The following is a 22,260-nucleotide window of genomic DNA, read 5'->3' as shown; positions in this document are numbered from 1 at the left end:
CTATTACCAAATAAGGCCACAGTCACCCTAGGTAGGAACTTCAACATCTCTAGGAACTTCAACATCTCTCTTTGGGAAGCATAATTCAACCCTTATCAGCGAGTATTCTGGAGAGTTAAGGAGAACTCAGCGTAAGCTGCTGAATAAGAGGAGTTTCTCAGGCTGATTAGACAAAAGGAAGGACTGGGGCACAGGAACGCAAAGGGTTACAATGGGTGCTGGAAGTTTCGAAAGAATTCTCATTAAATCACTGCCAGAAAGTCTTTTTGAAAGTCTGAGAAGTACATTAAAATGTCAATAGTGGTGGAATTATGGATCACTTTAATTTCTTTATACTTTTTATGTATTACAAATTTTCTACAATAAGTACACATGACTTTCATATCACGAGAACTAATCATTATCCAGAAATTGTCAATCCTGAGTGCATATAATCTAGAACCAGATGGTGAAGTGAGAGAAAAATATACAGATAAAAACCTCCAACAGGGTAATAAGCAATAGCACTATATGAAGAGACTAGCACAATGTAGATACTTGATGGGTGTTCCACAATATTTCTGCTGACATCAATAACCTTGTATATGCAATGAATGACTTTGACAAATGTCTACAGCACAGTAAACAGCTGACGGCAGAGACGAGGTCAGGCAAAGAGAAAGAGTGGGGAAGATTTTCTCAATTTTTTGATCCAGAAAAGCGGGGGATTAACAGTACTTTCCAGAAAGAAGAGGTTCTTCATGACTAAAGAGAGAATTCTACAAATCTGACAAATTTCAGAAAAAGTGAAATAAGCTTATTCCACAAGATGCCCACACTCGGTACCTTTAAAACCAGTCAGGATACTTTAGTCTGCAAATAGTCAAAAATAACTAAAATTGCTTTATATAATACGGGAGTAATGACGTATAACAAGAAGTTTGAGATTAGGGGAATTCCAACAAGAGCCTGTTTCTTCCGGCCTTCTACCCTTCCATCTTTTCTATGCTCTATTCCAATATAGTTCCTAAAATCAGAAGTAGGCTAATTTTTTCCCAAACATCTTTCCTTTTCTTTTTTTTTTCTTTTAGGTTTTTGTCATGGATCCCGTGTGTATGCCAGAGAGACAGAGAGGGAAAGTGAGAAATTACCCTCAAAGGTGGATGACCACACCACAATCCCTTCTCTTCCATTCTCCTCTTGGGATTTTGGGCACACGCACATAGGCTACCAGGTCCGGGACTCAAACTGTGGTCGGTCATGTAGAAGTCCAACAATTTAACTACCACACCATCTGCTGGTCCCTCCAAACATATCTTTTTTGTTGTTCTGGTTTTTTTTTTTCTTCTTTTTTCTAAAACAAACATCTTTTTAAAAGCTACAGAAACATTCTCAAAAGAATGTTGGAAAATTTCCCATCCCATTGGCCAGAACTACCTTGTATGGGACTCCCACTGTTGAAGCACATGGAAGGCGAATGCTAGACAGTTTAATAAGGAAGATCCAGAATAGAAGTAAAAAAGTAGAGAAATGGCTACTGAAGTCAATGAATGGCACCTCCTGTATCTCTAATGCACAGGATATGCAGGGAGTTGAACAGACTCTACAACTGGAATCTGAGTGGATAATGCTGTTGGATTACTCAGGATAGACATAGGAAGTCAAAGAAAGGACCAAGGGATTTGTGGCCCTTAGCTGGAGTATGAGGAGGAATTCTTGGGCAGCAAAAGAATAGCATCATTTCTTATTAGTCGATTGTGGGATGACTAAAGATGCTAAGGGACTCAGCCAAAAAAATGGACGGAGGCGTGAGACAGAACAAGAAAAAGTATATAGGTGCACTCCATCCACAGCACTGTAGAATGAGACACTCCCAGCCTCATGATCTAGGTAAATCCCGACCCGGTGAGGAGCTGGCTCTTGCATGGTAACAGAAGAGCTCGTTGCAGGTCGATAGCCAGCCCCACTCCAATAAATGGCCCAAATTCCCATATGAGGGGATATTTCTGAATTACTGGTAATCCCCATGACATCCTCCCGACACACCCCAGCAGCAATCTCCAGGCCATCTCTTCTCTCAACTTCCCAGTAATGTTTCCCTGAGGTGAGAACGTTTTTTCCCAGAACACAGGGTAAGTATTGAAATTTCTCTTCTTTGCTGTTCTGAGGATTCCTCCATCCACTGAAGTAGTTCCATGCTGTAGAAAATACTGGCCAAGAACCAGCTGGTGCTGCATTTTTCACATATCTTCCTTCCTGGGCGAAGACAAGTTTGGGATGAGCTGTGTCTTCAGCTAGGGTTACAGTTACTGCACAAAAAATGAGAGCAGAGATAGAGAATGTCATAATAGCTAACCATCTTTCAGACATGTCCATCTTTTCCAGCTTCAATTTCATCTTTTTCTCTTTTTTTAATTTTGTCAATCATAATATGTATTGTGGTCTTGTTCTTTTTTTAATTCATTTCTTTACATTCATTCACTGTATATCAATACAGTATACAAAATGAAATTTTTCATCCAGAATACACTGTGTATTGGTTTAATCAAGGATATTACCATACACATCATCAACAAATAATTTTCCATTTCTTGTTTTGTATGTATTTTGCTTTTTCTTTTCCCCCTTGATTCCCTACTTCTCACCCTCTGCCATTTCCCAGCCTCCTCCCACACTGTCTCTGGTATCTATAGCTGTTTTCTATGCCTTTTTCTTTTTTTCACATTTTATTGATTCATAAAGATCTTAATTTAAAAACTTACAATAGCAAGCACAGCTGATATATACACATCTATAAACACATGTCTGACTTTAGGCATAAATCTCAGTGAGTAAAGTGAACATACGATAAAGTAGCACCTAGCTGGAGCTATATAACTTACTGCGGTTATTAAAAAGGTACTTTTATGCGTTTTTTAATTTCAAGATGTTTTAATTTTAATAGATCAAAATCAAAAAATGTTAAGAGAATTTTGCTTAAGACTTAAAGCCAGGAAAAAAGTTAGGAGATTCAGTTCAAATAGTAGGTAGATGAACCTATCAACAGTTCAAGAGAAGACAAAAATCCTTAAATATGGAAATCAAAGCATAGAAGAAAATCAGGAATGTTTTAGTATAAAGTCAAAAAATTTCATTTCACCAGTTCAGTCTCATGTAATTAATCTCTCTTCTATTGAATTTGCAGTGTTACTGTGGTCTGATCTTTCCATTTAAACTCTGGAAGTTAACATTTAACTCTGGATTTGTCCCTACCATTAGGTTGGCCATTTTTTTGCTTGGTTATTATACTCTTATAGCTGTATGTCTGACTTTAGTTTTCCTGGTATAGCACTCTGTTTCAGGACTTTTTTTTTTTTTTTTTGGAGAGGTTTTTGCTATAGGGTGTGTACACTCGCCAGAAAGACAGAGAAAGAGAGACAGAAAGTGAGAAATCATCCCCCAGGGGGGATGGCCACGCCACAATCCCTTCTCCTCCATTCTCCTTTTGGAATTTTGGGCACACACACATACACGCCCAGCATGAGTTTAAGCCACTGGGTCCAGGACTCGAACCACAGTCAACTACATGGGAGTTCAGCAACACAGCCATTAAGCCAACTGCTGGTCCCCCCTAGTGTGACTTTCAAGCTACTGGGTCTTAGACTCAAACTGCAGTTGGCCATGTGCATGTCCAGACCTAAATGCCATGTCACCTGCTTCCTGGCCCAGCAATTTGTGTCTTTTAAGGACCCTGTCTCTTTCTTTCTTTTAATTTGCCAGTGAGGATGTGTGCTCACCAGAGAGAAAAACAAAGAGTGAGAAGGCACTTCCCCATCAGGGATGACCGTGTCATAGTCTGTTCTCCATTTCTCCCTCCTTTCAGGATTTTGGGCATGTACACACACATGCCTGGCATGTGTGTTAATGTTTCTTAAATGAAGCATTTACCCATTTATTCCTAAGTAATTATTAGCAATTTTTCAAGCCAGTGGGTTTGGGACTTGAACCACATAGTCAGCCATGTGAGATCAACTCACCTTAATCCCATGCACCCCATAGCTCAGTCATGTTGACGCAAAAGTAACATGAGAACTACTTTTTAAAGAGATTTAAATAAAGACAAAAACATATATTTACTAATGTCATTTTTAGTACTCTTCTATTCCTTTAAGTATATACAAATTTCCATCTGGTATCATCTTCCTTCTGCCTGAAGGACTTTCGCTAACATTTCTTGAGGTGTTCGTCTGCTCTTGGTAAACTCTTCAGCTTTTGTATACCTGCAAACTTCTTTATTTCACCTTTGTTTTTGAAAGATTATACATTTATGTTAGTAGTTTTTCTTTCAGTACTTTAAAGATTTTGCTGTCTGAGACCAGCAGATGGCATAATGGATACTGGACTCCCATGTAGTCAGTTCAAGTCCTGGATCTAGCAGCTTAAAACACTCTGGGCACATGTGTGTGCATGCCCAAAATCCCAAGAGAAGAATGGAGGAGGGAGGACTGTGGCATGGCCATCCCCTCTGGGAGGTGATTTCTTGCTTTTCTGTCTGTCTCTGTCTTTCTAGTGAGTGTGCACACCCTATAGCAAAAATCTCTTTAAAAAAATATTTTGCTCTGTATTTCTATAACATTTTTTTCCAACCACTGATAAACACTGGATCCTACTATACTACAGTGATTGGTCCAGTTTGCTTGTAAACTCTTAGAAGAAAACAGGGTTCTTTACTTTTGTATTACTAGTACCTTGTATTACTTCTACCACGTATGTTAATGTTTCTTAAATGAAGCATTTACCCATTTATTCCTAAGTAATTATTAGTAATTTTCCTACACTCCTGTGGTCGCATGTACTCCTGGGGAGGGGGCTAGTGTTCCCTTGTTCGTTTCCAGGCTTCTCTCACTGTTTATTCTTATTTGAAAGATTTTTAAGGGCTCCAACTCCTAGAAATTCTGCTCACCTTGAAACTGCTTCAACATTTCCTTCATCAGTGTTATCTGGCACACTGTTTTCACTTTCAGAACTTCAACGGAATAGTTCACACCCTGGTTCTCACTCCTAAAAAGAGTGCAGAAGGCCTTTCTTAGGAGACAACTAAGGATAGAGACTGCCAATTCCCACGTGAAGGTTCCAAACCCAAAGCTCACCAGAGAGAAAAAGAAAAAGAAAATACTGTTTTTCCTCACAAAGCTGAAAAGTTGAATTCCTCCTCCACAGAGTGTGCCCAGGTTGATCTGTGGAGGTCAGGCCCTCTGTTCAATCTCTACCTTCACCTTTCTACCCAAGTCCTCGTAAGCAAGAAGGAACTCATACCTGGTCAACACACCTTTCGGATTCTGTAAAGAGAAGAAATAATAATTTAAAGACCTTCCCTTGAGACCTGGTACACAACTTTATGGGCAGGTATTTTCTGTCAGCTGCTTTTGCTAATGTCACATTTGATCTCATGCTGCCAAAGTCAAAGGATGGACACAAAACAGTCATTTTTTCATGTACCCCTCTGCATTACTAATGTTGATCAACTCCTTTTCTTGAAAACCTACTCTCACTTCTTTGCTGAATGATATTAATTCATTCTCAGCTCTTCACATGTTTAGCCATCTTTTAATTGCAAAACCATCTTTGACCTTCGGCAGTATTCCCCGCAACTTCAGCTTTGACCTGTTTTTCTCCATCCCTGCAAGTTTTTTACTTTCATAATTTTTTAGTGTGTGTGTGTGTGTGTGTGTGTGTGTGTATGTGTGTGTTTTTAAACATTTATTTATCTATTTGTTTGTTGTAGTTTTCAAGCTGCTGGGTCTGAGACTCAAACCGAAGTCAGTCATGTGGGAATCCAACACCTTAACCACTATGCCATCTGCTGGCCCCCTTTGTTTTACTAGATTACTTTTAATTTAAAAATTGCAAGGGAAAAAAAAATGGCAAGGGATACTTTTCTAATGCATTTAAATGTATTTAAGAATACATGAACTAGGGACTAGTAGTTGCCGTAGTGGTTATGCTGCTGGACTACCACATGACTTACCACAGTTCAAGTCCCAGATCCAGTGGCTTGAAACTCATGCCGAGTGCATGTGTGTGCATGCCAAGATCCCAGGAAAATGAAGAAGAGAGTGCGGCGTGGTCATCTTCCCTGGAGGGGTGATTTCTCAACTTTCCCTCTCACTGTCTCTGTCTCTCCCATGAACACATGTGCCCTAAGGCAAAAACCTTAAGAAAACACAGGGGCTGGCAGGTAGCACAGTAGTTAAGAGCACTGAACTCACACATGGCTGACGGCAGTTCAAGTCCCAGACCTGTTGGCTTGCTTTCTCATTTTCCCTCTCTCTCTTTCTCTTGCTCTGACCCTCTCTGGTCAAATTAGAAAAAAAAAAAAAAGACAAAAAAGAAAATACATAAACTCAAGGAAAACCACATATTTTATATGAATACATTCAAATAAGAAGAAATAATTAAGCAGAATATTTTCTAGCTGAGATTATATGATCTAGTTCCATTTTCTTTAATCATTCCCCTACCCTTGCACTTTTTTGTTTTGGGGGATGTTTTTTAGAGAAATTTTTCTATAGGACATGTGCACTCACCAGAGATAGAAAGTGGGAAATCATCTCCCAGAGGGGATAGCCATGCAGCAATCCCTTCTCCTCCATTCAATCTCTTCTCCTCAATTTTCCTTTTGGGATTTTGGGCACACACACACACATGCACCCAGTGTGAGTTTCAAGCCGCTGGGTGTGGGACTTGACTCTGGGTCTGGGTTGATTGCCATGGTCAACCACATGGTCAGGGAGACGGCCATGCCACAATCTCTTCTTCTTCATTCTTCTCCTGGGGTCTTGAGCACACATGCACACATGCCCGGTGTGATTTTCAAGTCACCAGGTCCAGGACTTGAGCCATAGTTGGTCATGTGGAAGTCCAGTGACATAACCATTATGCCATCTGCTGGCCCCTTCAGATTCTTTAATCTTCAGTCACAAAATAATAAGAAATGAGGTTTTGACCTCATATGACACCCAAGGTGAATTATTTCAGATCAAAAAAACAGAAAGAAGCTATGAGAACCTTTTACCTACAGAAGTTATAAAAGCAAAAGTCAACTTAAAGGAAGGACTAAAGATCCCAATTTAAGTGCTAAATTAGAATTTTAATCGTTTAAAGATTACTGTATACTGGGGCCAGCAGGTGATGTGGTAGTTAAGGACTTTCACATGGCTGACCAGAGTTCGAGTCCTGGACCTGGCGGCTTGCTTTCTCACTTTCTTTCTCTCTCTCTCTTTCTGTGCCCTGTAGCAAATTTTAAAATAATCATGATAAATAAAATTAATCTTTAAAAATTACTGTATATTACAAATCATTTAAACTGTGTATGAATCAAAATGTGGGAAAAATGTTATATCAAGCTGATTATAATTTGGGGAAAAAATAGAGAGGTAAGACCCTTGTGGGACACAGATACAGTTTATTATCTGTGGACGAGGATGTGTATAGTATTCTCAACTGGGCTAGAATGAGGTGTACATCATGCTTGGTAAAGTCTCTTTATAATATAAATGATGCATAGCAATTGAATGTATGAATAATAATATCAATAATAAAAGACAAAAAAGAAGTTTAAAAAATTTGTGAGAAAGATAAATTTCTCTTAATACAACCATTTACTTTGTGGCTTTATGCTTGTTTTGCTTTACTATTTAAAGAATTATAAATGTACAGATGAGTAGAAATTATAAATGTCTCAGATGTGTTTCAGATTTTAGATAAACTATTAGACCATATAAATCTAGGTATAATTCCTGAGCTCAGCGTACCTAGGTTTCGCATTAATTTCCTTTGAGTGGTAAATTTTTCTTTCTCTTTTTCTTTTTGCTATAGGGCACATGCATTCACTGGAAGAGAAGAAGTGAAAAATCACCCCCCAGGGGATATGGCCACATCACAATCCCCTCTCCTCCAGTCTCCTCTTGGGATTCCAGGAATGTGATTTTCAAGCCTCTGGATCCAGGACTTGTTGACCATGTGGGATACAGCCTCCATAGCCTCCACACTATCTACTGGCCCCCTGAATGGTGGATTTTTCACTTTGCAACTATATGATTACAGTAGTAACACAATCGCCAACAAAGAGACTTGCCTTCTATTAAACATGTCACCAGGAAGGACATTCAGCTCTAAAGACAAAGTGTTCAGTTAGTGATGTAAAGATGACCTCTCACCTGGAGCAGTTTCAGAGTGGAGGCTTGGCTCTTCTCTCCCACCTCTAAGATGAGATTCCTCAAAGAAAAGATTATTTGATTGAGCGTTGATTTGTTCTCATTCAGTTTCTTCTTTGTCTCTTCTTCTTCTTCACTTAGTCTCTGAAGAAAAAGCTGCTCTTCTTCAGCCAAGAAGTGGTGCAGCTTTGAAAATTCTGCAGCAATTATCCTTCGCTGATTCTTCATTTTCTCCTATGGCCACATGAGATTGTTCAGTCTTTTGTCTGCCTCATCTTTTCTCTTAAATTCTTAGCACATGACTCTCCAATCAACCATGGTCCTTTCGATCTAAATCAACTTCTCCAGAAAAGTTCCTGCTCTCCCACCACAACTTTCCATTGCTCCTTTACTTACACCTACTTGGTACCTTTGTATTAGTCATTGCGTTACTTATTCATTCTTTGTAACATCTGAGTCCCTGCTGCAACAGCAATGCCTTTCTTGTATATTACTTAAACTAAAATATAGTTTCATATCAACTATTTAGTTTAGCCCTCAGAAACATCAACTATTGAGGCCAGCAGTTGGCATAATGGCTATGTTGCTGGACTCCCATGTAGTCAACCATGGTTCGAGTCCTGGACCCAGTGGTTTAAACTCAAGCCAGGCATGTGTACATGAGTGCCCATGATCCTGAGAAAAGAATGGAAGAGAAGGGACTGTGGTATGGCCATACCCCCTGGGGAGTGATTTCTTGTTTTCTGTCTCTGTCTCTCTGGCGAGCGCACACGTCCTATACCAAAAAACCTCTCAAAAAAAAGGAAAAAGGGTAACCAGCAGTTAGCGTAATGGCTATGTCACTGGACTCCCACGTAGTCGACCGCGGTTCGCGTCTCGGACCCGGTGGCTTAAATCTCACGCCGGGCGCGTGTGCGGGCGTGCCCAAGATCCCGAGAGGAGAATGGAGGAGAAGGGACTGTGGTATGGCCATGCCCCCTGGGGAGTGATTTCTTGTTTTCTGTCTCTGTCTCTCTGGCGAGCGCACACGTCCTATACCAAAAAACCTCTCAAAAAAAAGGAAAAAGAAAAAAAAAGAAAGAAAAAGAAACATCAACTATTTAGCTTTTGCTATTTTTATTATTATTATTATTTTTTAGTTTGCTATATGGTGCATGCACTTGCCAGAGAGAGAGAGAGAGAGAAAGTGAGAAATCATCCCCCCAGAGGGATGGCTGAGCTGCAATCCCTTCTCCTCCATTCTCCTCAGGATTTTGGGCACGCATGCCCACGCATCCAGAGTGATTTTCAAGCTGCTAGGTCTGGGCTCAAACTAGGGAATTGGCCACGTGGGATCCAGCTGCCTTAAACTGCATGCCATCTGCAAGCCCTAGTTTTGGTTAAATCTTTGGGAATATGTGTATGCATGATACCTCCAACTACACTAACCTCCTTGAAAGCAAAATCTATTCACTTGTTTCTTTCCACAATGCCATGAGCCCAAACTAATTCCAATCTAAGAACTATACAGATATTTAGGGGAAAGTAGGAGAAAGAGGAGCACTACCTTAGAAATACAGAAATGTAGTTTTTAGAATTCACATGATTCAAGTCATACGTCAGCAGAGAATACTTCCTATTCTATCACTGCTATGGTTTAAATATGTTCCTCAAAAAATCAAGTGTTAGGGACCAGCAGTTAGCGTAATGGCTATGTCACTGGACTCCCACGTAGTTGACCACGGTTCAAGTCCCGGACCTGGTGGCTTAAACTCATGCCGGGCAAGTGTGCATGCGTGCCCAAGATCCCGAGAAGAGAATGGAGGAGAAGGGATTGCGGCGTGGCCATCCTTCCTGGGGGTGATTTCTCGCTTTCTGTCTCTCTGTCTCTGTCTGTCTGGCGAGCGCATGCGCCCTATAGCAAAAACCTCTCCAAAACAGAAAAGAAAAAACAAATCAAGTGTTAGGGACCAGCAGTTAGCGTAATGGCTATGTCGCTGGACTCCCACATAGTCGACCGCGGCTCGAGACCCGGACCCGGTGGCTTAAAACTCACGCCAGGCGCATGTGCGTGCGTGCCCAAGATCCCGAGAGGAGAATGGAGGAGAAGGGATTGCGGCGTGGCCATCTCCCCTGGGGGCGATTTCTCACTTTCTATCTCTCTCTGTCTGTCTGGCGAGTGCATGCGCCCTATAGCAAAAACCTCTCCAAAAAAAAAAATCAAGTGTTAGAAACTTACCCCCAAAGCAGTAACACTGAGAGACGGAATCTTTAAGGAGTGATTAGGTCACAAGGACACAGCCATGAATGGATTAATGCTATAATATTATCACAGTTTGCCCCTCTCATGCTCTCTCAACACTCTTGCCCTTCCATCTTCTGCCATAGGATGTTGGAGCATGAAGGCTCTCACCAGATGCTGACACCTTGATCTTGTACTTTCCAGACTCCAGAACTGTGAGAAATACCTTTCTTTTCTGTATAAATTACCCAGGCTATGGTATTCTGTTATAGCAACACAAAACAGTCTAAGACAATCACCTTATCTGCAAGAGGTGTGACAACTGAAAATACCCTGTAAGCAATTCTTGCAACTCTCCCTTGAGTTACTTCAGACTAAAAGGGTCATGGGGCAAGAAATACAAAACACTTCTGCTATTACCTTCCACTTGGCAGCATTCTTCTCCTCCATGTTCTGTAATTGTGTGGCTTTCTTAATCTTGGCCAGGAGGCTAAATTGAGACGTTAGAAGTTTCTCCTGCCAGCAGAAACACAAATAGGTATGAAATCATGTCTCCAAGAACTTTCCTTATTTAAGAGCTAAAACTGGGAATGACAATGAAAACATATTGAAGGCAGGCACAGGCTTATAGTGAGAACAATCCTGTTCTGAAATCATAGCACTATTCAGAGTTTGCCTGAATTACATGAGGATTAAATATCTACTCTTGGAAAGGGAGAAGGTCTCTAGCACCATAAATAGTAGGAGAGTAAAAGGTACTATCTTTTTGAAGGGCAACTGACAGAATTTAATAAAATTTAAAATGTGCATAATCTTTTTTTAAATTTGCTGTAAGAACATGTGCACTCATCAGAGAGACAGAGAGAGGGAGAAAAAGTGAGAAAGGAATCCCCAGGATGGATGGTCACATCACATTTTCTTCTCATCTCAGGATTTTAGACATGTGTGAACATACCCCTGGCTTGTTTTTCAAGCCACCAAATCTGGAACTTGAACCACAAAGTCAGCAATGGTAGGAGCCATCCGTACCAACCACCATACCACCAGCTGGCCTGCATAATTTTAATCCTAATAATTCAACAAAACATTAACAAATAAATCAATATGTAAAGGAATGTTTGCTGCAGCATCACTCATTATCCATTAATGGGAAATTATTAAATAAATTATGGTATATTGGTACTATACATCAATTTCAGGAAGCTCTCCCCACATTGATATGAGATACACGTTAGTTTGAAGCAAGCTGTAATGCAATATGTATTGTTTAATTGTGTTTTGAAAACATACTTATGTGGGGCTGGCAGGTGGCATGGTGGTTAAGGGCGCTGTACTCCCACATGGCCAACTGCAGTTCAAGTCTTAGACCTGGAGGCTTGGTTTTTCACTTTCCCTCTCTCTGTCCCTCTCTGGTTATATATATATATATATGCACGTGTATATTTTTACGTGTATGTGTTGGTATATGAATGGAAGAAATATCTGAGAAAGGCCAGCCCTGGTGGCAAAACAATAATACTCTGCAATGCTGAGATCATATGGAAAGGCCCCTGGTTCACAGTCCAAGGTCTCCTCATACACATCAAATATGTGCATGCATGTGATCCTGGCTAGCTGAGGTCAGGGTGGATCACACTGTACACGGAATAGTGCTGTTATCGCAGGAGTGGGTCAGTTATCTCAGGAATGGATTGTGATCCTGGCCAACTAAGGGTGGATCATAGCATTGAAGACCCTGTTGGGGGTGGATGCCTGCCCTCCTCACCATGGACAAATAAATAAATAAAACCTTAAAAAATCAGGAAAGATATACAAATGAATATTAATGCTGATTATTTCTGGGAAATAAGAATGGCTGGGGAGCTGTGAGGAGGCTAGAAAAATTTTAAATTTCTGGTTTGTTTGAATTTCTACAAGAGGCAAATACCATTTTTGTAATTCAAAATCTCAGTAAGTTCTTTAAAAATAAAGCAATAAATCAACATTGACAAAGTGGGCTGTTGAGAGGCAGCATCTGACAGCAGAATGTCGAGCATAAGCATAACCCCAGGGACAGAAAGATACGGACTAGGGAAACACACAGAAGAAAATCAAAAGAAATTGTTGACCAAAAAGCTATGGACAGAAAGACTCCATTTAGTCTCTGGGTTCTGGTTTAACTACGTGGATTGTAGTTCATTAAACCAATTAGGACATCTAGAAAGATGAGCAGTATGGTAATGGAAGAAAAGAGAATCTGGGGACCAGCAGATGGTATAATAGTTACGTCACATAGTAGACCACGGTTCAAGTCTCAGATCCAGCAGCTTAAAACTCACGCCTGAGATCCTGAGAGAAGAAAGGAATGCAGCATGGTCATCCCCTCTAGGGGGTGATTTTTTGCTTTCTGTCTCTCTGTCTTTCTGGCAAGCACACACAACCTATAGCAAAAAATCTCTTAAAAAAATTTAAAAAAAAAGAATCGACTTGAATAAATTGAGTTGGGGATCTCTGTGGGATATCCAAGCGGATATAGTTAGCGGTAATAATCAAGAAAGAAATAGGAACTACAGAAGCAGATTGAAGAGGGGGCAGTTGAAGCTGTAAGTGTGAGTGAACTTGTATAAAGTAAAAAGAGGATTAAGGCTAAAACCGGGAACTACATTTACTGGGTGTGCAGAGGATGAAAATCCTCTAAAGAAGCTAAAATGGGCAGTTGGTAAAAAAAAAAAAAAAAAGGAGAATAGTTTCTTTTTTTTAGGATTTTGCCATAAAGCATGCATTCTTACCAGAGAGACAGAAAAAGGGAAGCGAGAAATAATCCCCAGGGGGTTGTCAATGCCTCAATCCCTTCTCCTCCATTCTCTTTTTGGGCACCCTGGTGAGATTTTCAAGCCACCGGGTCTGGGACTCAAATACTGGTCAGCCATGTGGGAGTCTAGTGCCTTAACTACCACACCATCTGCTGGCCCCAGAGAATAATTTCTTATATAACTAAGAGAGAGAAAATGTACATTTTAAAAACTTGTGAAAAGGGTGTAGATATGTTAAAATAAAAGGCTAAGGGCCAGCAGATGGTGTGTAATGGTTATGTCACTGTACTCCCACATGGCTGACCATGGTTCAAGTCTTGGATCCAGGGGCTTGGAACTCATACCAGGTGTGCGTGCAAGTGTGCCCAGAATCCCAGGATTAGAATGGAGGACAGAGGATTGCAACATGGCCATCCCCGCCCCTCTGGGGATGATTTCTAACTTTTTGTCTCAATGTCTCTCCAGTAAGTGCATGCATCCTCTAGGAAAAAATGTCTCAAAAATAAGAGAAAAATAAATAAATAAAAAGCTAAAAGAAAAAAATACAGAACTAGAAAAGTAAGCTGTATAATGAAAAAAACTGTCTCCTAGGAGAATAACAAAAAAACTAACAGGTATAACTTATCTTCTAATTATTTATAAATGACAGTGGTTACATAAAGATAGCTCATTTAAAAGGTGGACGGTACAAAGTTGACAAGAATGGGAGCAACAAAAATTATCATACAATTTTGGTAGGTGTGTGAAGTGGTAGGCCATTTTGAGAAAAGGCCCAGAATGAAGGTAAACATACATTAATCCTACGACACAGCAGTTCTACTCATAGACCCAGGAAAAATGAAAATGTATCCATGAAAAGATCTAAACAAGAATATTTATAGCAGCCTTATTTATAATAGTAAAAAACTGGAAACAACCCAGATATCTATTAATAGGAAGATGAATAAACAAACTGCACTGTGTTCATATAATAGACTACTACTCAGCAATTAAAACATAATACTTCAAAAATACCATAAATAAATGTTAAGTATGACTAATGACACACATACCAAAGCATTTTGTTTGCAATTAACTTTTAAATGCTTCAAAAGGAAATAACAATTGATGAGAGAGAAATATAGCTAGATGGATGGCTACAAGATAAACAAGTAAAGTAAAATGTCAATGGTGGGGGCCAGCATGATGATTGGGATGCTGGACTCCCACATGGCCAACCATGGTTCAAGTCCTGGACCTGGTGGCTTGCTTTCTCACTTTCCCTTTCTCTCTCCCTCTGTCTCTCTGGCCAAATTTTTAAATAATAATAATAACAATAACAAAATAAATTTTAAAATGTCAATGGTGGACTCTAGATGTGAGTTTATTGGTATTACATAAAATACTTCCAACTTTGATGTACATTAGGAAATGTCATAGTGAAATGTTGGGGAGAAATAAGAGTAGGCTACAAAAGGGATTTACACAGTTCAGTTCATCTGTACTATAGTTCATCTGTACTATAACTGCCACTTTGTGATTAGTATCAAATTTGATATGTATGAGGCTTGTAATAAGACACACAACTCCTTTAAATAAGACCAAGATTTTTGATAGGTTTCACTTTTTTAGTAATGAAAAAAAACTTTATAGAGATTTTCGGTGTTTAACAATTCCGGTATGCACAAATAACATTTCATGGTTCTATTACGCAAGACGCTACCTAAGTCTTTTCAAATCCTGTCACAGTTAGGATCCAAAGTAGGACCCAAGTAAATCTGAATAAAACACTTTCCCTGCAAAAACAGCAACTGCCACAAGGTGGCAGGAGAGCAACACCAAGCATTTCAAAGTTGGGGTGTATCAGACGTTTAAAAAAAAAATCTTGGGGCTGGCAAGTAGTGTGGTGGTTAAGGTGGCTGGACTCCCATATGGCTGACCATGGTTCAAGTACAGACCTGGCAGCTTGCTTTCTCACTTTCCCTTCTCTCTCTCTTCCTCTCTCTGGTCAATGTCCAAAAATTAAAAAATTAATAAAATTACATTAAAAATAATTCTTTTTTTAAAAAAATCACTTTCTGGGACTAGCAGGTGGCATGGAGGTTAAGGTGGCTTTAGCCATATGTCCCATATGTCAGACTCCAAGGTTCGAATCCCAGACTTGGTGGCTTGAAAATCACACAGGGCACGAGTGCATGCACATCCAAAATCCCTGCATACTCCAAATCCCTGCAGGGCAAGAGAAGGGAAACCCATCCCCCTGAGGAGAAGGGAAATGCACTGGGGTGGGGGGTGGGGGGTGGGGGTTCTACTCTCTGTCTCTCCACAAGCGTAGGTACCCTATAGCAAAGATCTTAAAAACACACACACTTTGTTTTTATTTAACATCAAAAAACTATATATAGTATAATAAGAGTATATTTATAGAATTAATACACTAATTTATGACCATACAGCTCAGACATTAAACTTCAAAACAGGAGACCTGAGTTTCAGTCTAGACCTTCAAAAACTAGCTGTGAATCTATGAGCAAGTCAGCCTCACACATTTCCTGAGCCACAGGTTCCTGAAGACAAGACTTAAAGACAGACTCAAATACCATCCCAAGTCTTACTTTCTATGAATTTCAGTCATGTAATCTCTGCAGTGAAACCAAGCAGGTGGGTCTGCTTCCAAATTATACCTTGGAGCTGCCTACTTGTCAACCCCACTGCCACTTTCTAAAGTAAGTCACCATTGTCCCATATCTAAACAATTACCTCTTGACTGGTCTTCATACTAACATCTCACCCTTACCTGGTATCCACAGAGTAGCCAGAATAATCTTTCTAAAAACCAATTTGACCAGATCACTCCCCTGCTAGAGATCCTCATTGGCTATCATTCTCATTGAGAAAATGCTAACGCCGTACTATTATCTGGCATAACCCAGCCCTGGCCTGCTTCTCACATCTCGCGTCATGCTTTGCTCATGATGCTCTGGGCACAGGCTTTCTGTTCCGTAAGTATACCCGGTCTCCCCAGCCTCAGGCCCTTCACACTTGCTGTCCACAGCCGGATGGCTCTCCCTATGCTTCCTCAGATGGCTGACTACCTTCCGTCCATCACTTCTCAGCTGGAACGCCATCTTCTCAGAGCACTCTGCTCACCTTAGTAAAGGCCCTGCTACTTCTCTGTCACAGCACTTTCTTTCATGTTGTGTATCTGTGTCTGAAACAATCTGTGATTATTCCATTATTTGTCTATCATCTACCTCCCCCCACCAGACCAACTAGAATTAAATTGAAAGAATAGCTCCTGGAATCAAAAGGCTAAACATTACCTGAGGGAGAAAAGAGTTGTGCTGAGAAGTGTCTTCCATGCAAGCAGTTTGTTTCCCAAGGTTTATGTAGCTATTTGTCTCTCTCTGTCCTCCTTAAGATAACTCCTTCTAAAGATTTTTTAATTGAAGTCTCCCTCGAAGATAGTACTAAAATGACACCGCCCCATGGTTCTCGATCCCATCCATACATCAGAATTACCTAGAAAATTCTTACACTGAATCTTGCTGATACCAAAGGCCCCCTCCAACTGAATCAACATCCTTAGGGTGGACCCCTGGCTTAGATACTTCTTAAAAGTGCTCCAAGGCAGGGGCCAGCAGGTGGTGTGGTGTTTGGGTGTGCTGGACTCCCACATAGCCGACCACAGTTCAAGTCCTAGACCTGGTGGCTTGCTTTCTCGCTTTCTTTCTGTCCCTCTCAAGTCAAATTAAAATAAACAAATAACGTTAAATAAAATAATTCTTAAAAACAAAATGCCCCAACACCCTTTGGTAGTGGTCCTAAAGTGTATCTTGTGCCACTCGTGTGACCTACAACAGCAAGCAGAGTGGGCTAGGGTTTCAGCGGGATTCCTAGTATAGTGTTTAGGGACTGAGATTCAGAGAGGAAGCATCTGGCATACTGCTCACAAAGCTCAGGTATGGGTATAGGACAGGGGTATTTTCAATGGATTTAGGGAATTCCCAACTGGCCAACTTTTAAGACATAATCCACTCACCTGATTACGTGCTGGGAATGAAATGCTTGATAATGGGGCAGCTCCACTCAAAAGAAATATGTTTTTCTAACTAATTTGGGGTGGGAATAGAATGAGAGATGGATAAATCAAACAGTGATCAAGTAGAGAAGGATAAAAAGAGGGGTGAGTATTGGAGAATTCTGTCTATTGACCCAATTCCTGAACACCTGCTCAATCAACCTTCAGACATTTAACCCACTTCAGTGTGATCCTTACTCCCTCACTCTTGACCTGCTGGACCATTTTGTGTAATCCTGAAATCCCACCTCTTCTAAGAAGTCTTCTCGGATTAGCTGTGGCATAGTGAAAGTGCAATGGATTGGAATTGTAAGACCTCAGTTCAAGCTTAACCAATTCCTAGCTCTGTGACTTCACATAAGTAACCTCATATTTCTGTGGTTCAGTTGCGTCATCTGCAAAAAGTAGTAGGTTCCATCGCACAGAGTTGCCATGAGGATTAAAAAATGCCTAGCAATATGGGTGGAGCATAAGTAAATAGTACTGTTAGCTGGGCCAGCCCCATAGGCTAATGGATGAGGAGCTGAATCCCACATGGTGGGCCCAGGTTTAAATCCCAGCCACAATGACTTGCAAAACACACTATGTGCATGTGTATGCATGACTGAAACCACAATAGCATGGAGAAATGGAAGAGAAGGGACTGCCACACGACCGTGCCCCCATTGGGAGGTGATTTTTCCCTCTGTCTCCCTGGGGAGTGCACATACACTATGGCGATTCAAAAAAAAATAGAGCAATTGCAGCCTCACTGGTCTTTTCCATTCACCCATATGAATAACAAAGTGATCTTTCTAGAACAAAAAACTATGTCATTCTCTGTCCTAAAACCTTGTAAGGACTTCCCATTGCCAAAAGCAGGAAACTCTCTTTTTAGTAGGGTGAACAAGATCCCTCATTACATAGCCTTTACCTGTCTTGAACATCAACTCCCAGCATCCTCCCTCTCATGATTCACATCCCAGAAGTACTAAGCAACCTCCCGTCCTCTCACATATCACATCTAACATCCACACATTTTGAATATGCTATTTCTTTGGCCTGAAATACCCTCTCCCTTACCATGCTGTATTCACCCTTCAAAAGCTAACTTATGTTTAACTCCCCTGTGAAAACTCTTCTCACTCCCTAACTACTGGGACTTCAGACCTTCTGTGTACTTTGCACAGATTTCAACAACTCTTCACACACTGAAATTAGTGCTCTATGTGGTTACGTCCCCAACAGGACAAGGCCCATGTCTTTCTCATCCATTTATGTCCAGATTTTAGAACAATGCTTGGTGCATAGTAAGCATCAATAATGGTTGCAAAATGAGTGTATGCTTTTTAGACCAGCTTTGCATCTGTTTCCTGTTCATACCCAGCTGACAAAACTACAGCATGTTACAGTTTACAAAATATTTTTACTGTATCATTAAATGCATGTATTCATGTACTTACTGAATATCAATTCTGTTGGAGGCCACTGGAGTTACACCGTCAGTAATGTAAAGGGATGGGACTACTCTGGAAAGGATGATCAAGGAAGGTCTTCAAGCTAAAAGCGAGAAGAATCTAAAGGACAGAAGATGTGAGTAGAGAAAGAGAACAGACTTGAAACAAAGGCAAGAAAGCCAGTGCGGCTGGAGTGGAGTAAAGTAAACCGACTTATTCAACTGAAGCTTCTTAACCCATGAGACAGGTAGGTACTTTCCCAAATGATGAAGGAAGCCAGTAACAAAACCCAGGGTCATCACACCAAGCCAGGCTTTTCCCAAATCATCAGTCATCTACATCTATTGGTATAGATCTGCACTGTTCAACACAGCACCCATTAGCCACAAACAACGAAATGTAGATAGTTCAAATTGATGTGTGCTGTAAGTGTAAAAAAACCCACTGATTTCAAAGATCTATTATGAAAAAACACAACGTCTCATTGATACTTTTCATCTCAATGTTGAATAATATTTTAGATGAAATAAAATATAAAATAGGCATCGCCTATTTTGTTTGCATTACTAGAACACGTTTAAATTACATATGTTACGTATTAGTCATGTTCCTATTGGACGGTACTGGTATACACCCACTCAGTGTATTTCTGGCGCAACTAAAAGCTCCCCAGAGGCCAGTCCCTGGGCCCTGCTCCTTGATTTACTGAGAACAACCCTTCCCCTAATCTCAGTTTTAACCCCAACTTCCTTGAATTTCAGGGGTCGTGCACGCTTCCAATGGGAAATGGCAGTCACCTCAAGGGTCTTTTCTGAAAATTAACGAAACGTTCTCGGGCAGTACTAAGTGACCCCTAACGGTCGCCGCAACGGCCGGCTCACCCGGTAGCTTTTGAAGGCCTCGTCCACGGGCGACAAGTCGTGGTCCTGGTGCTCCTGGGACTCCCTGCACACCAAGCACACTGGCCGCTGGTCGTCCTCGCAGAAGAGCCGCAACGGCTCCCAGTGGCGGCCGCACAGATCTGGGAGCGCCGAATCCGGGCGCCGGCATCGCATTCTCTCCGTCAGCCTGGCCAGGGCCCTGTTGGGGCGCATAGTGGAGGGCGCCGACAGCTGGCGACACTCGGGGCAGGTTTTTCCCTTTCCCCGCCCAGCCGCGCTGCAGGCAGTCACGACAGAAGTTGTGGCCGCACTCGATAGAAACGGGGTCCTGGAAATAGTCCAGGCAGATGGAGCAGGTCAGCTCCTCCTGCAGGTCGACGGCTGCCATCCCGCCTCTCTGCCTCGGAGCGGGGATCTGACCGGAGGACCGCTGCGGGCGGGCGGGCGTGGGAACGGTCAGCTGCCCTTGGGCCCGCGGCCAGCGCCCCTCGCCTAAGGAGGAGCGTAGTCTTCTTTCCGAGGTTTAGGACCCGAAAGGGGTGAGAGTCTCCCAGATTTCAGTTTCTGTTGGGCGGTGGCCCTGAGAGCAGGAGGGTGGGCCGTTATTCCAAACAACTATAGAGAGGCGGAAATCCTTCCCGGACGTGGGCTGCTCCTCCAAACAACCATAGAGAGGTGGAACGGGCAGCTAGAGAGGGCTGGAGGGGCCGTCGGGTGGGGCTGGCGGGCAATTCCTGTGCGTGCCGTCGGTGGTGGGACTCAGCGGAGAGGAGCCCTCGGTGTTGACCTGTCGTTCCAGTGTGAGGCCTGACGTGTGTGTTTGGCCGCGGCTCAGCCCTATTGTAGGTTCTGGAGTCCGAGGGAAGTCACAACCAGGAGGAAATCTCCCTCTTCTTTGTTCACTCTCATTTTTCAGGTAGAGGAACCCGATCTTCACCTAGACCTTCAGCCCCAAGGTCTAGTCGAGTTCTAGTGTTAAGGTAAATTAAAATAGACTCTAGTCTTGAAAACTCCCTGAGCAGACAAAGCCAGTTAAGCTTCATGAATGACCCAGCTTGAACTACAAACAGAATCAAAACTTGAGTCATTTCTGGCAAATGCCTCTATTAGCCAGAATTAAAACCTAACCCCAGCCAATTATAAGCAGTCAACTAATATATGATTGATGATGATATATGATTGATGATTGACTAGGTGCGTTAACCAATCAAGTAATTTGTTTTCGCCTTTTTTCAATAGATACTTGCTTCTGGTGTTTTGTCATTAGAAAAGTAAACATCTTTGGTCTGGTGTTACACAATTCATGCATTGCTTCATAATCAGATAAACTCTACATTTATGGTGTCTCAGATTTTTCTTTTAACACTAGAAAAAGTCGCCAAATTTCCTGGTGTTCAAAGAGTTGAGAGAGGGACCAGCAGTTGGCGTAAAGGTTATGTCGCTGGACTCCCATGGAATTGACGGAGATTCGAGTCCCCGCCTGGTGGCTTAAACTCACACCTGGCGCTTGTGAGTGCCTGTCCAAGATACTGTGAAGAGAATGGAGGAGAAGGAATTGCGACTTGGCCATCCCCCGCCCCCCTCCCCAGCGGGTGATTTCTCGCTTTTGTCTCTTTGTCTTTGTCTTTCTGGTGAGCTCTCTCGTCCTGTAGCAAAGACCTCTCAAAACAAACAAAATAATGGGACCAGCAGTTAGCGTAATGGCTATGTCGCTGAACTCCCATGTAGTCAACCACGGTTTGAGTCCTGGACCCAGTGGCTTAAACTCACGCCGGGCACATGTGCGTGCATGCCCAAGATCCCAAGAGGAGAATGGAGAAGAGATTGCAGCATGGCCATCCCCCCAGGGGGCGACTTCTCGCTTTCTATCTCTGTCTCTGTCTTTCTGGCTAGCGCTGGTGCCCTATAACAACAACAAAAAAAAAGGTAAGGAAACTGGAGAACCAATTTTCAATGGAACAGAAAGGAAATGTTTAGTCCCACAAGCTGTGGGGAGCTATCTGATACCTTGTCACTCTGATTTTCCTCTCTTCCCAGGCATGGGAGACAAATGCCTGCTAGAAATCCCTTTGGTTTTTTCTTTTTTTTTTTTTTTTTTTTTTTCGCGGGGTTTTGTAGTACGGGGCTTTGTCGCAGAGAGAGAGACATAGGGACAGAAAGCGAGAAATCACCCCCCAGGGTGGATGGTCACGCCGCAATCCCTTCTCCTCCGTTCTCCTCTCAGGATCTTGGGCACGTACGCACACGCGCCCAGTGTGAGTTTTAAGCCCCCGGGTCCGGAACACAAACCGCGGTCGACTACGTGGGAGTCCAGCGACATGGCCATTACACTAACTGCTGGTTCCCAAGAAGTCCCTTCTTATAACTTGGAACACACTCGGTGCAGATAAAAGTTCTAATAAATTAGATAAGAGAGAATTTGGAGTCAAATGGTCTTCTCCAAAACTGAGACTTCCCACTTGTATTTTAGGTGATTCAACTCCCAGGAGGTCTGGCTTTAAGAAGCTCTAAGCCAATTCTGGATAAACTGCTGAGTTGCTGTCATCCAAGATGCTAGGAAGGAGCAGAGCCTGTAGCCAGTTCCTCGCCCTTCTACCAGAGGAGATGCTGGTGTATAAGTAGTGCTTAGGAAATGGAACTGAGGTTGTTGCTGTTGTAGAGCACTATGAAAGATCAGATAAGACCAGGAGAGAGGG

The 22,260-nt window shown here is 41.9% G+C and overlaps 1 protein-coding gene across 1 annotated transcript; it reads right to left on the bottom strand.

Annotated features, from left to right (window-relative positions):
* Window positions 1–1,309: 1,309 nt before the first annotated feature.
* On the bottom strand, window positions 1,310–20,182 carry TRIM4 (tripartite motif containing 4). The gene is given in 7 exon segments (XM_006150141.3): window positions 1,310–2,288; window positions 4,922–5,019; window positions 5,275–5,297; window positions 8,178–8,408; window positions 10,816–10,911; window positions 19,565–19,817; window positions 19,819–20,182. Coding segments are annotated over 7 exon segments (1,407 nt in total). The 5' UTR covers window positions 19,953–20,182; the 3' UTR covers window positions 1,310–1,716.
* Between the last annotated feature and the right edge of the window lie 2,078 nt (window positions 20,183–22,260).

Source organism: Tupaia chinensis, unplaced genomic scaffold (assembly GCF_000334495.1).
Source record: "Tupaia chinensis unplaced genomic scaffold, TupChi_1.0 Scaffold000279_1, whole genome shotgun sequence".
Taxonomy (NCBI): domain Eukaryota; kingdom Metazoa; phylum Chordata; class Mammalia; order Scandentia; family Tupaiidae; genus Tupaia; species Tupaia belangeri.
The sequence above is the reverse complement of the archived record's forward strand: the minus strand, read 5'-3'. Positions and strand labels throughout refer to the sequence as shown.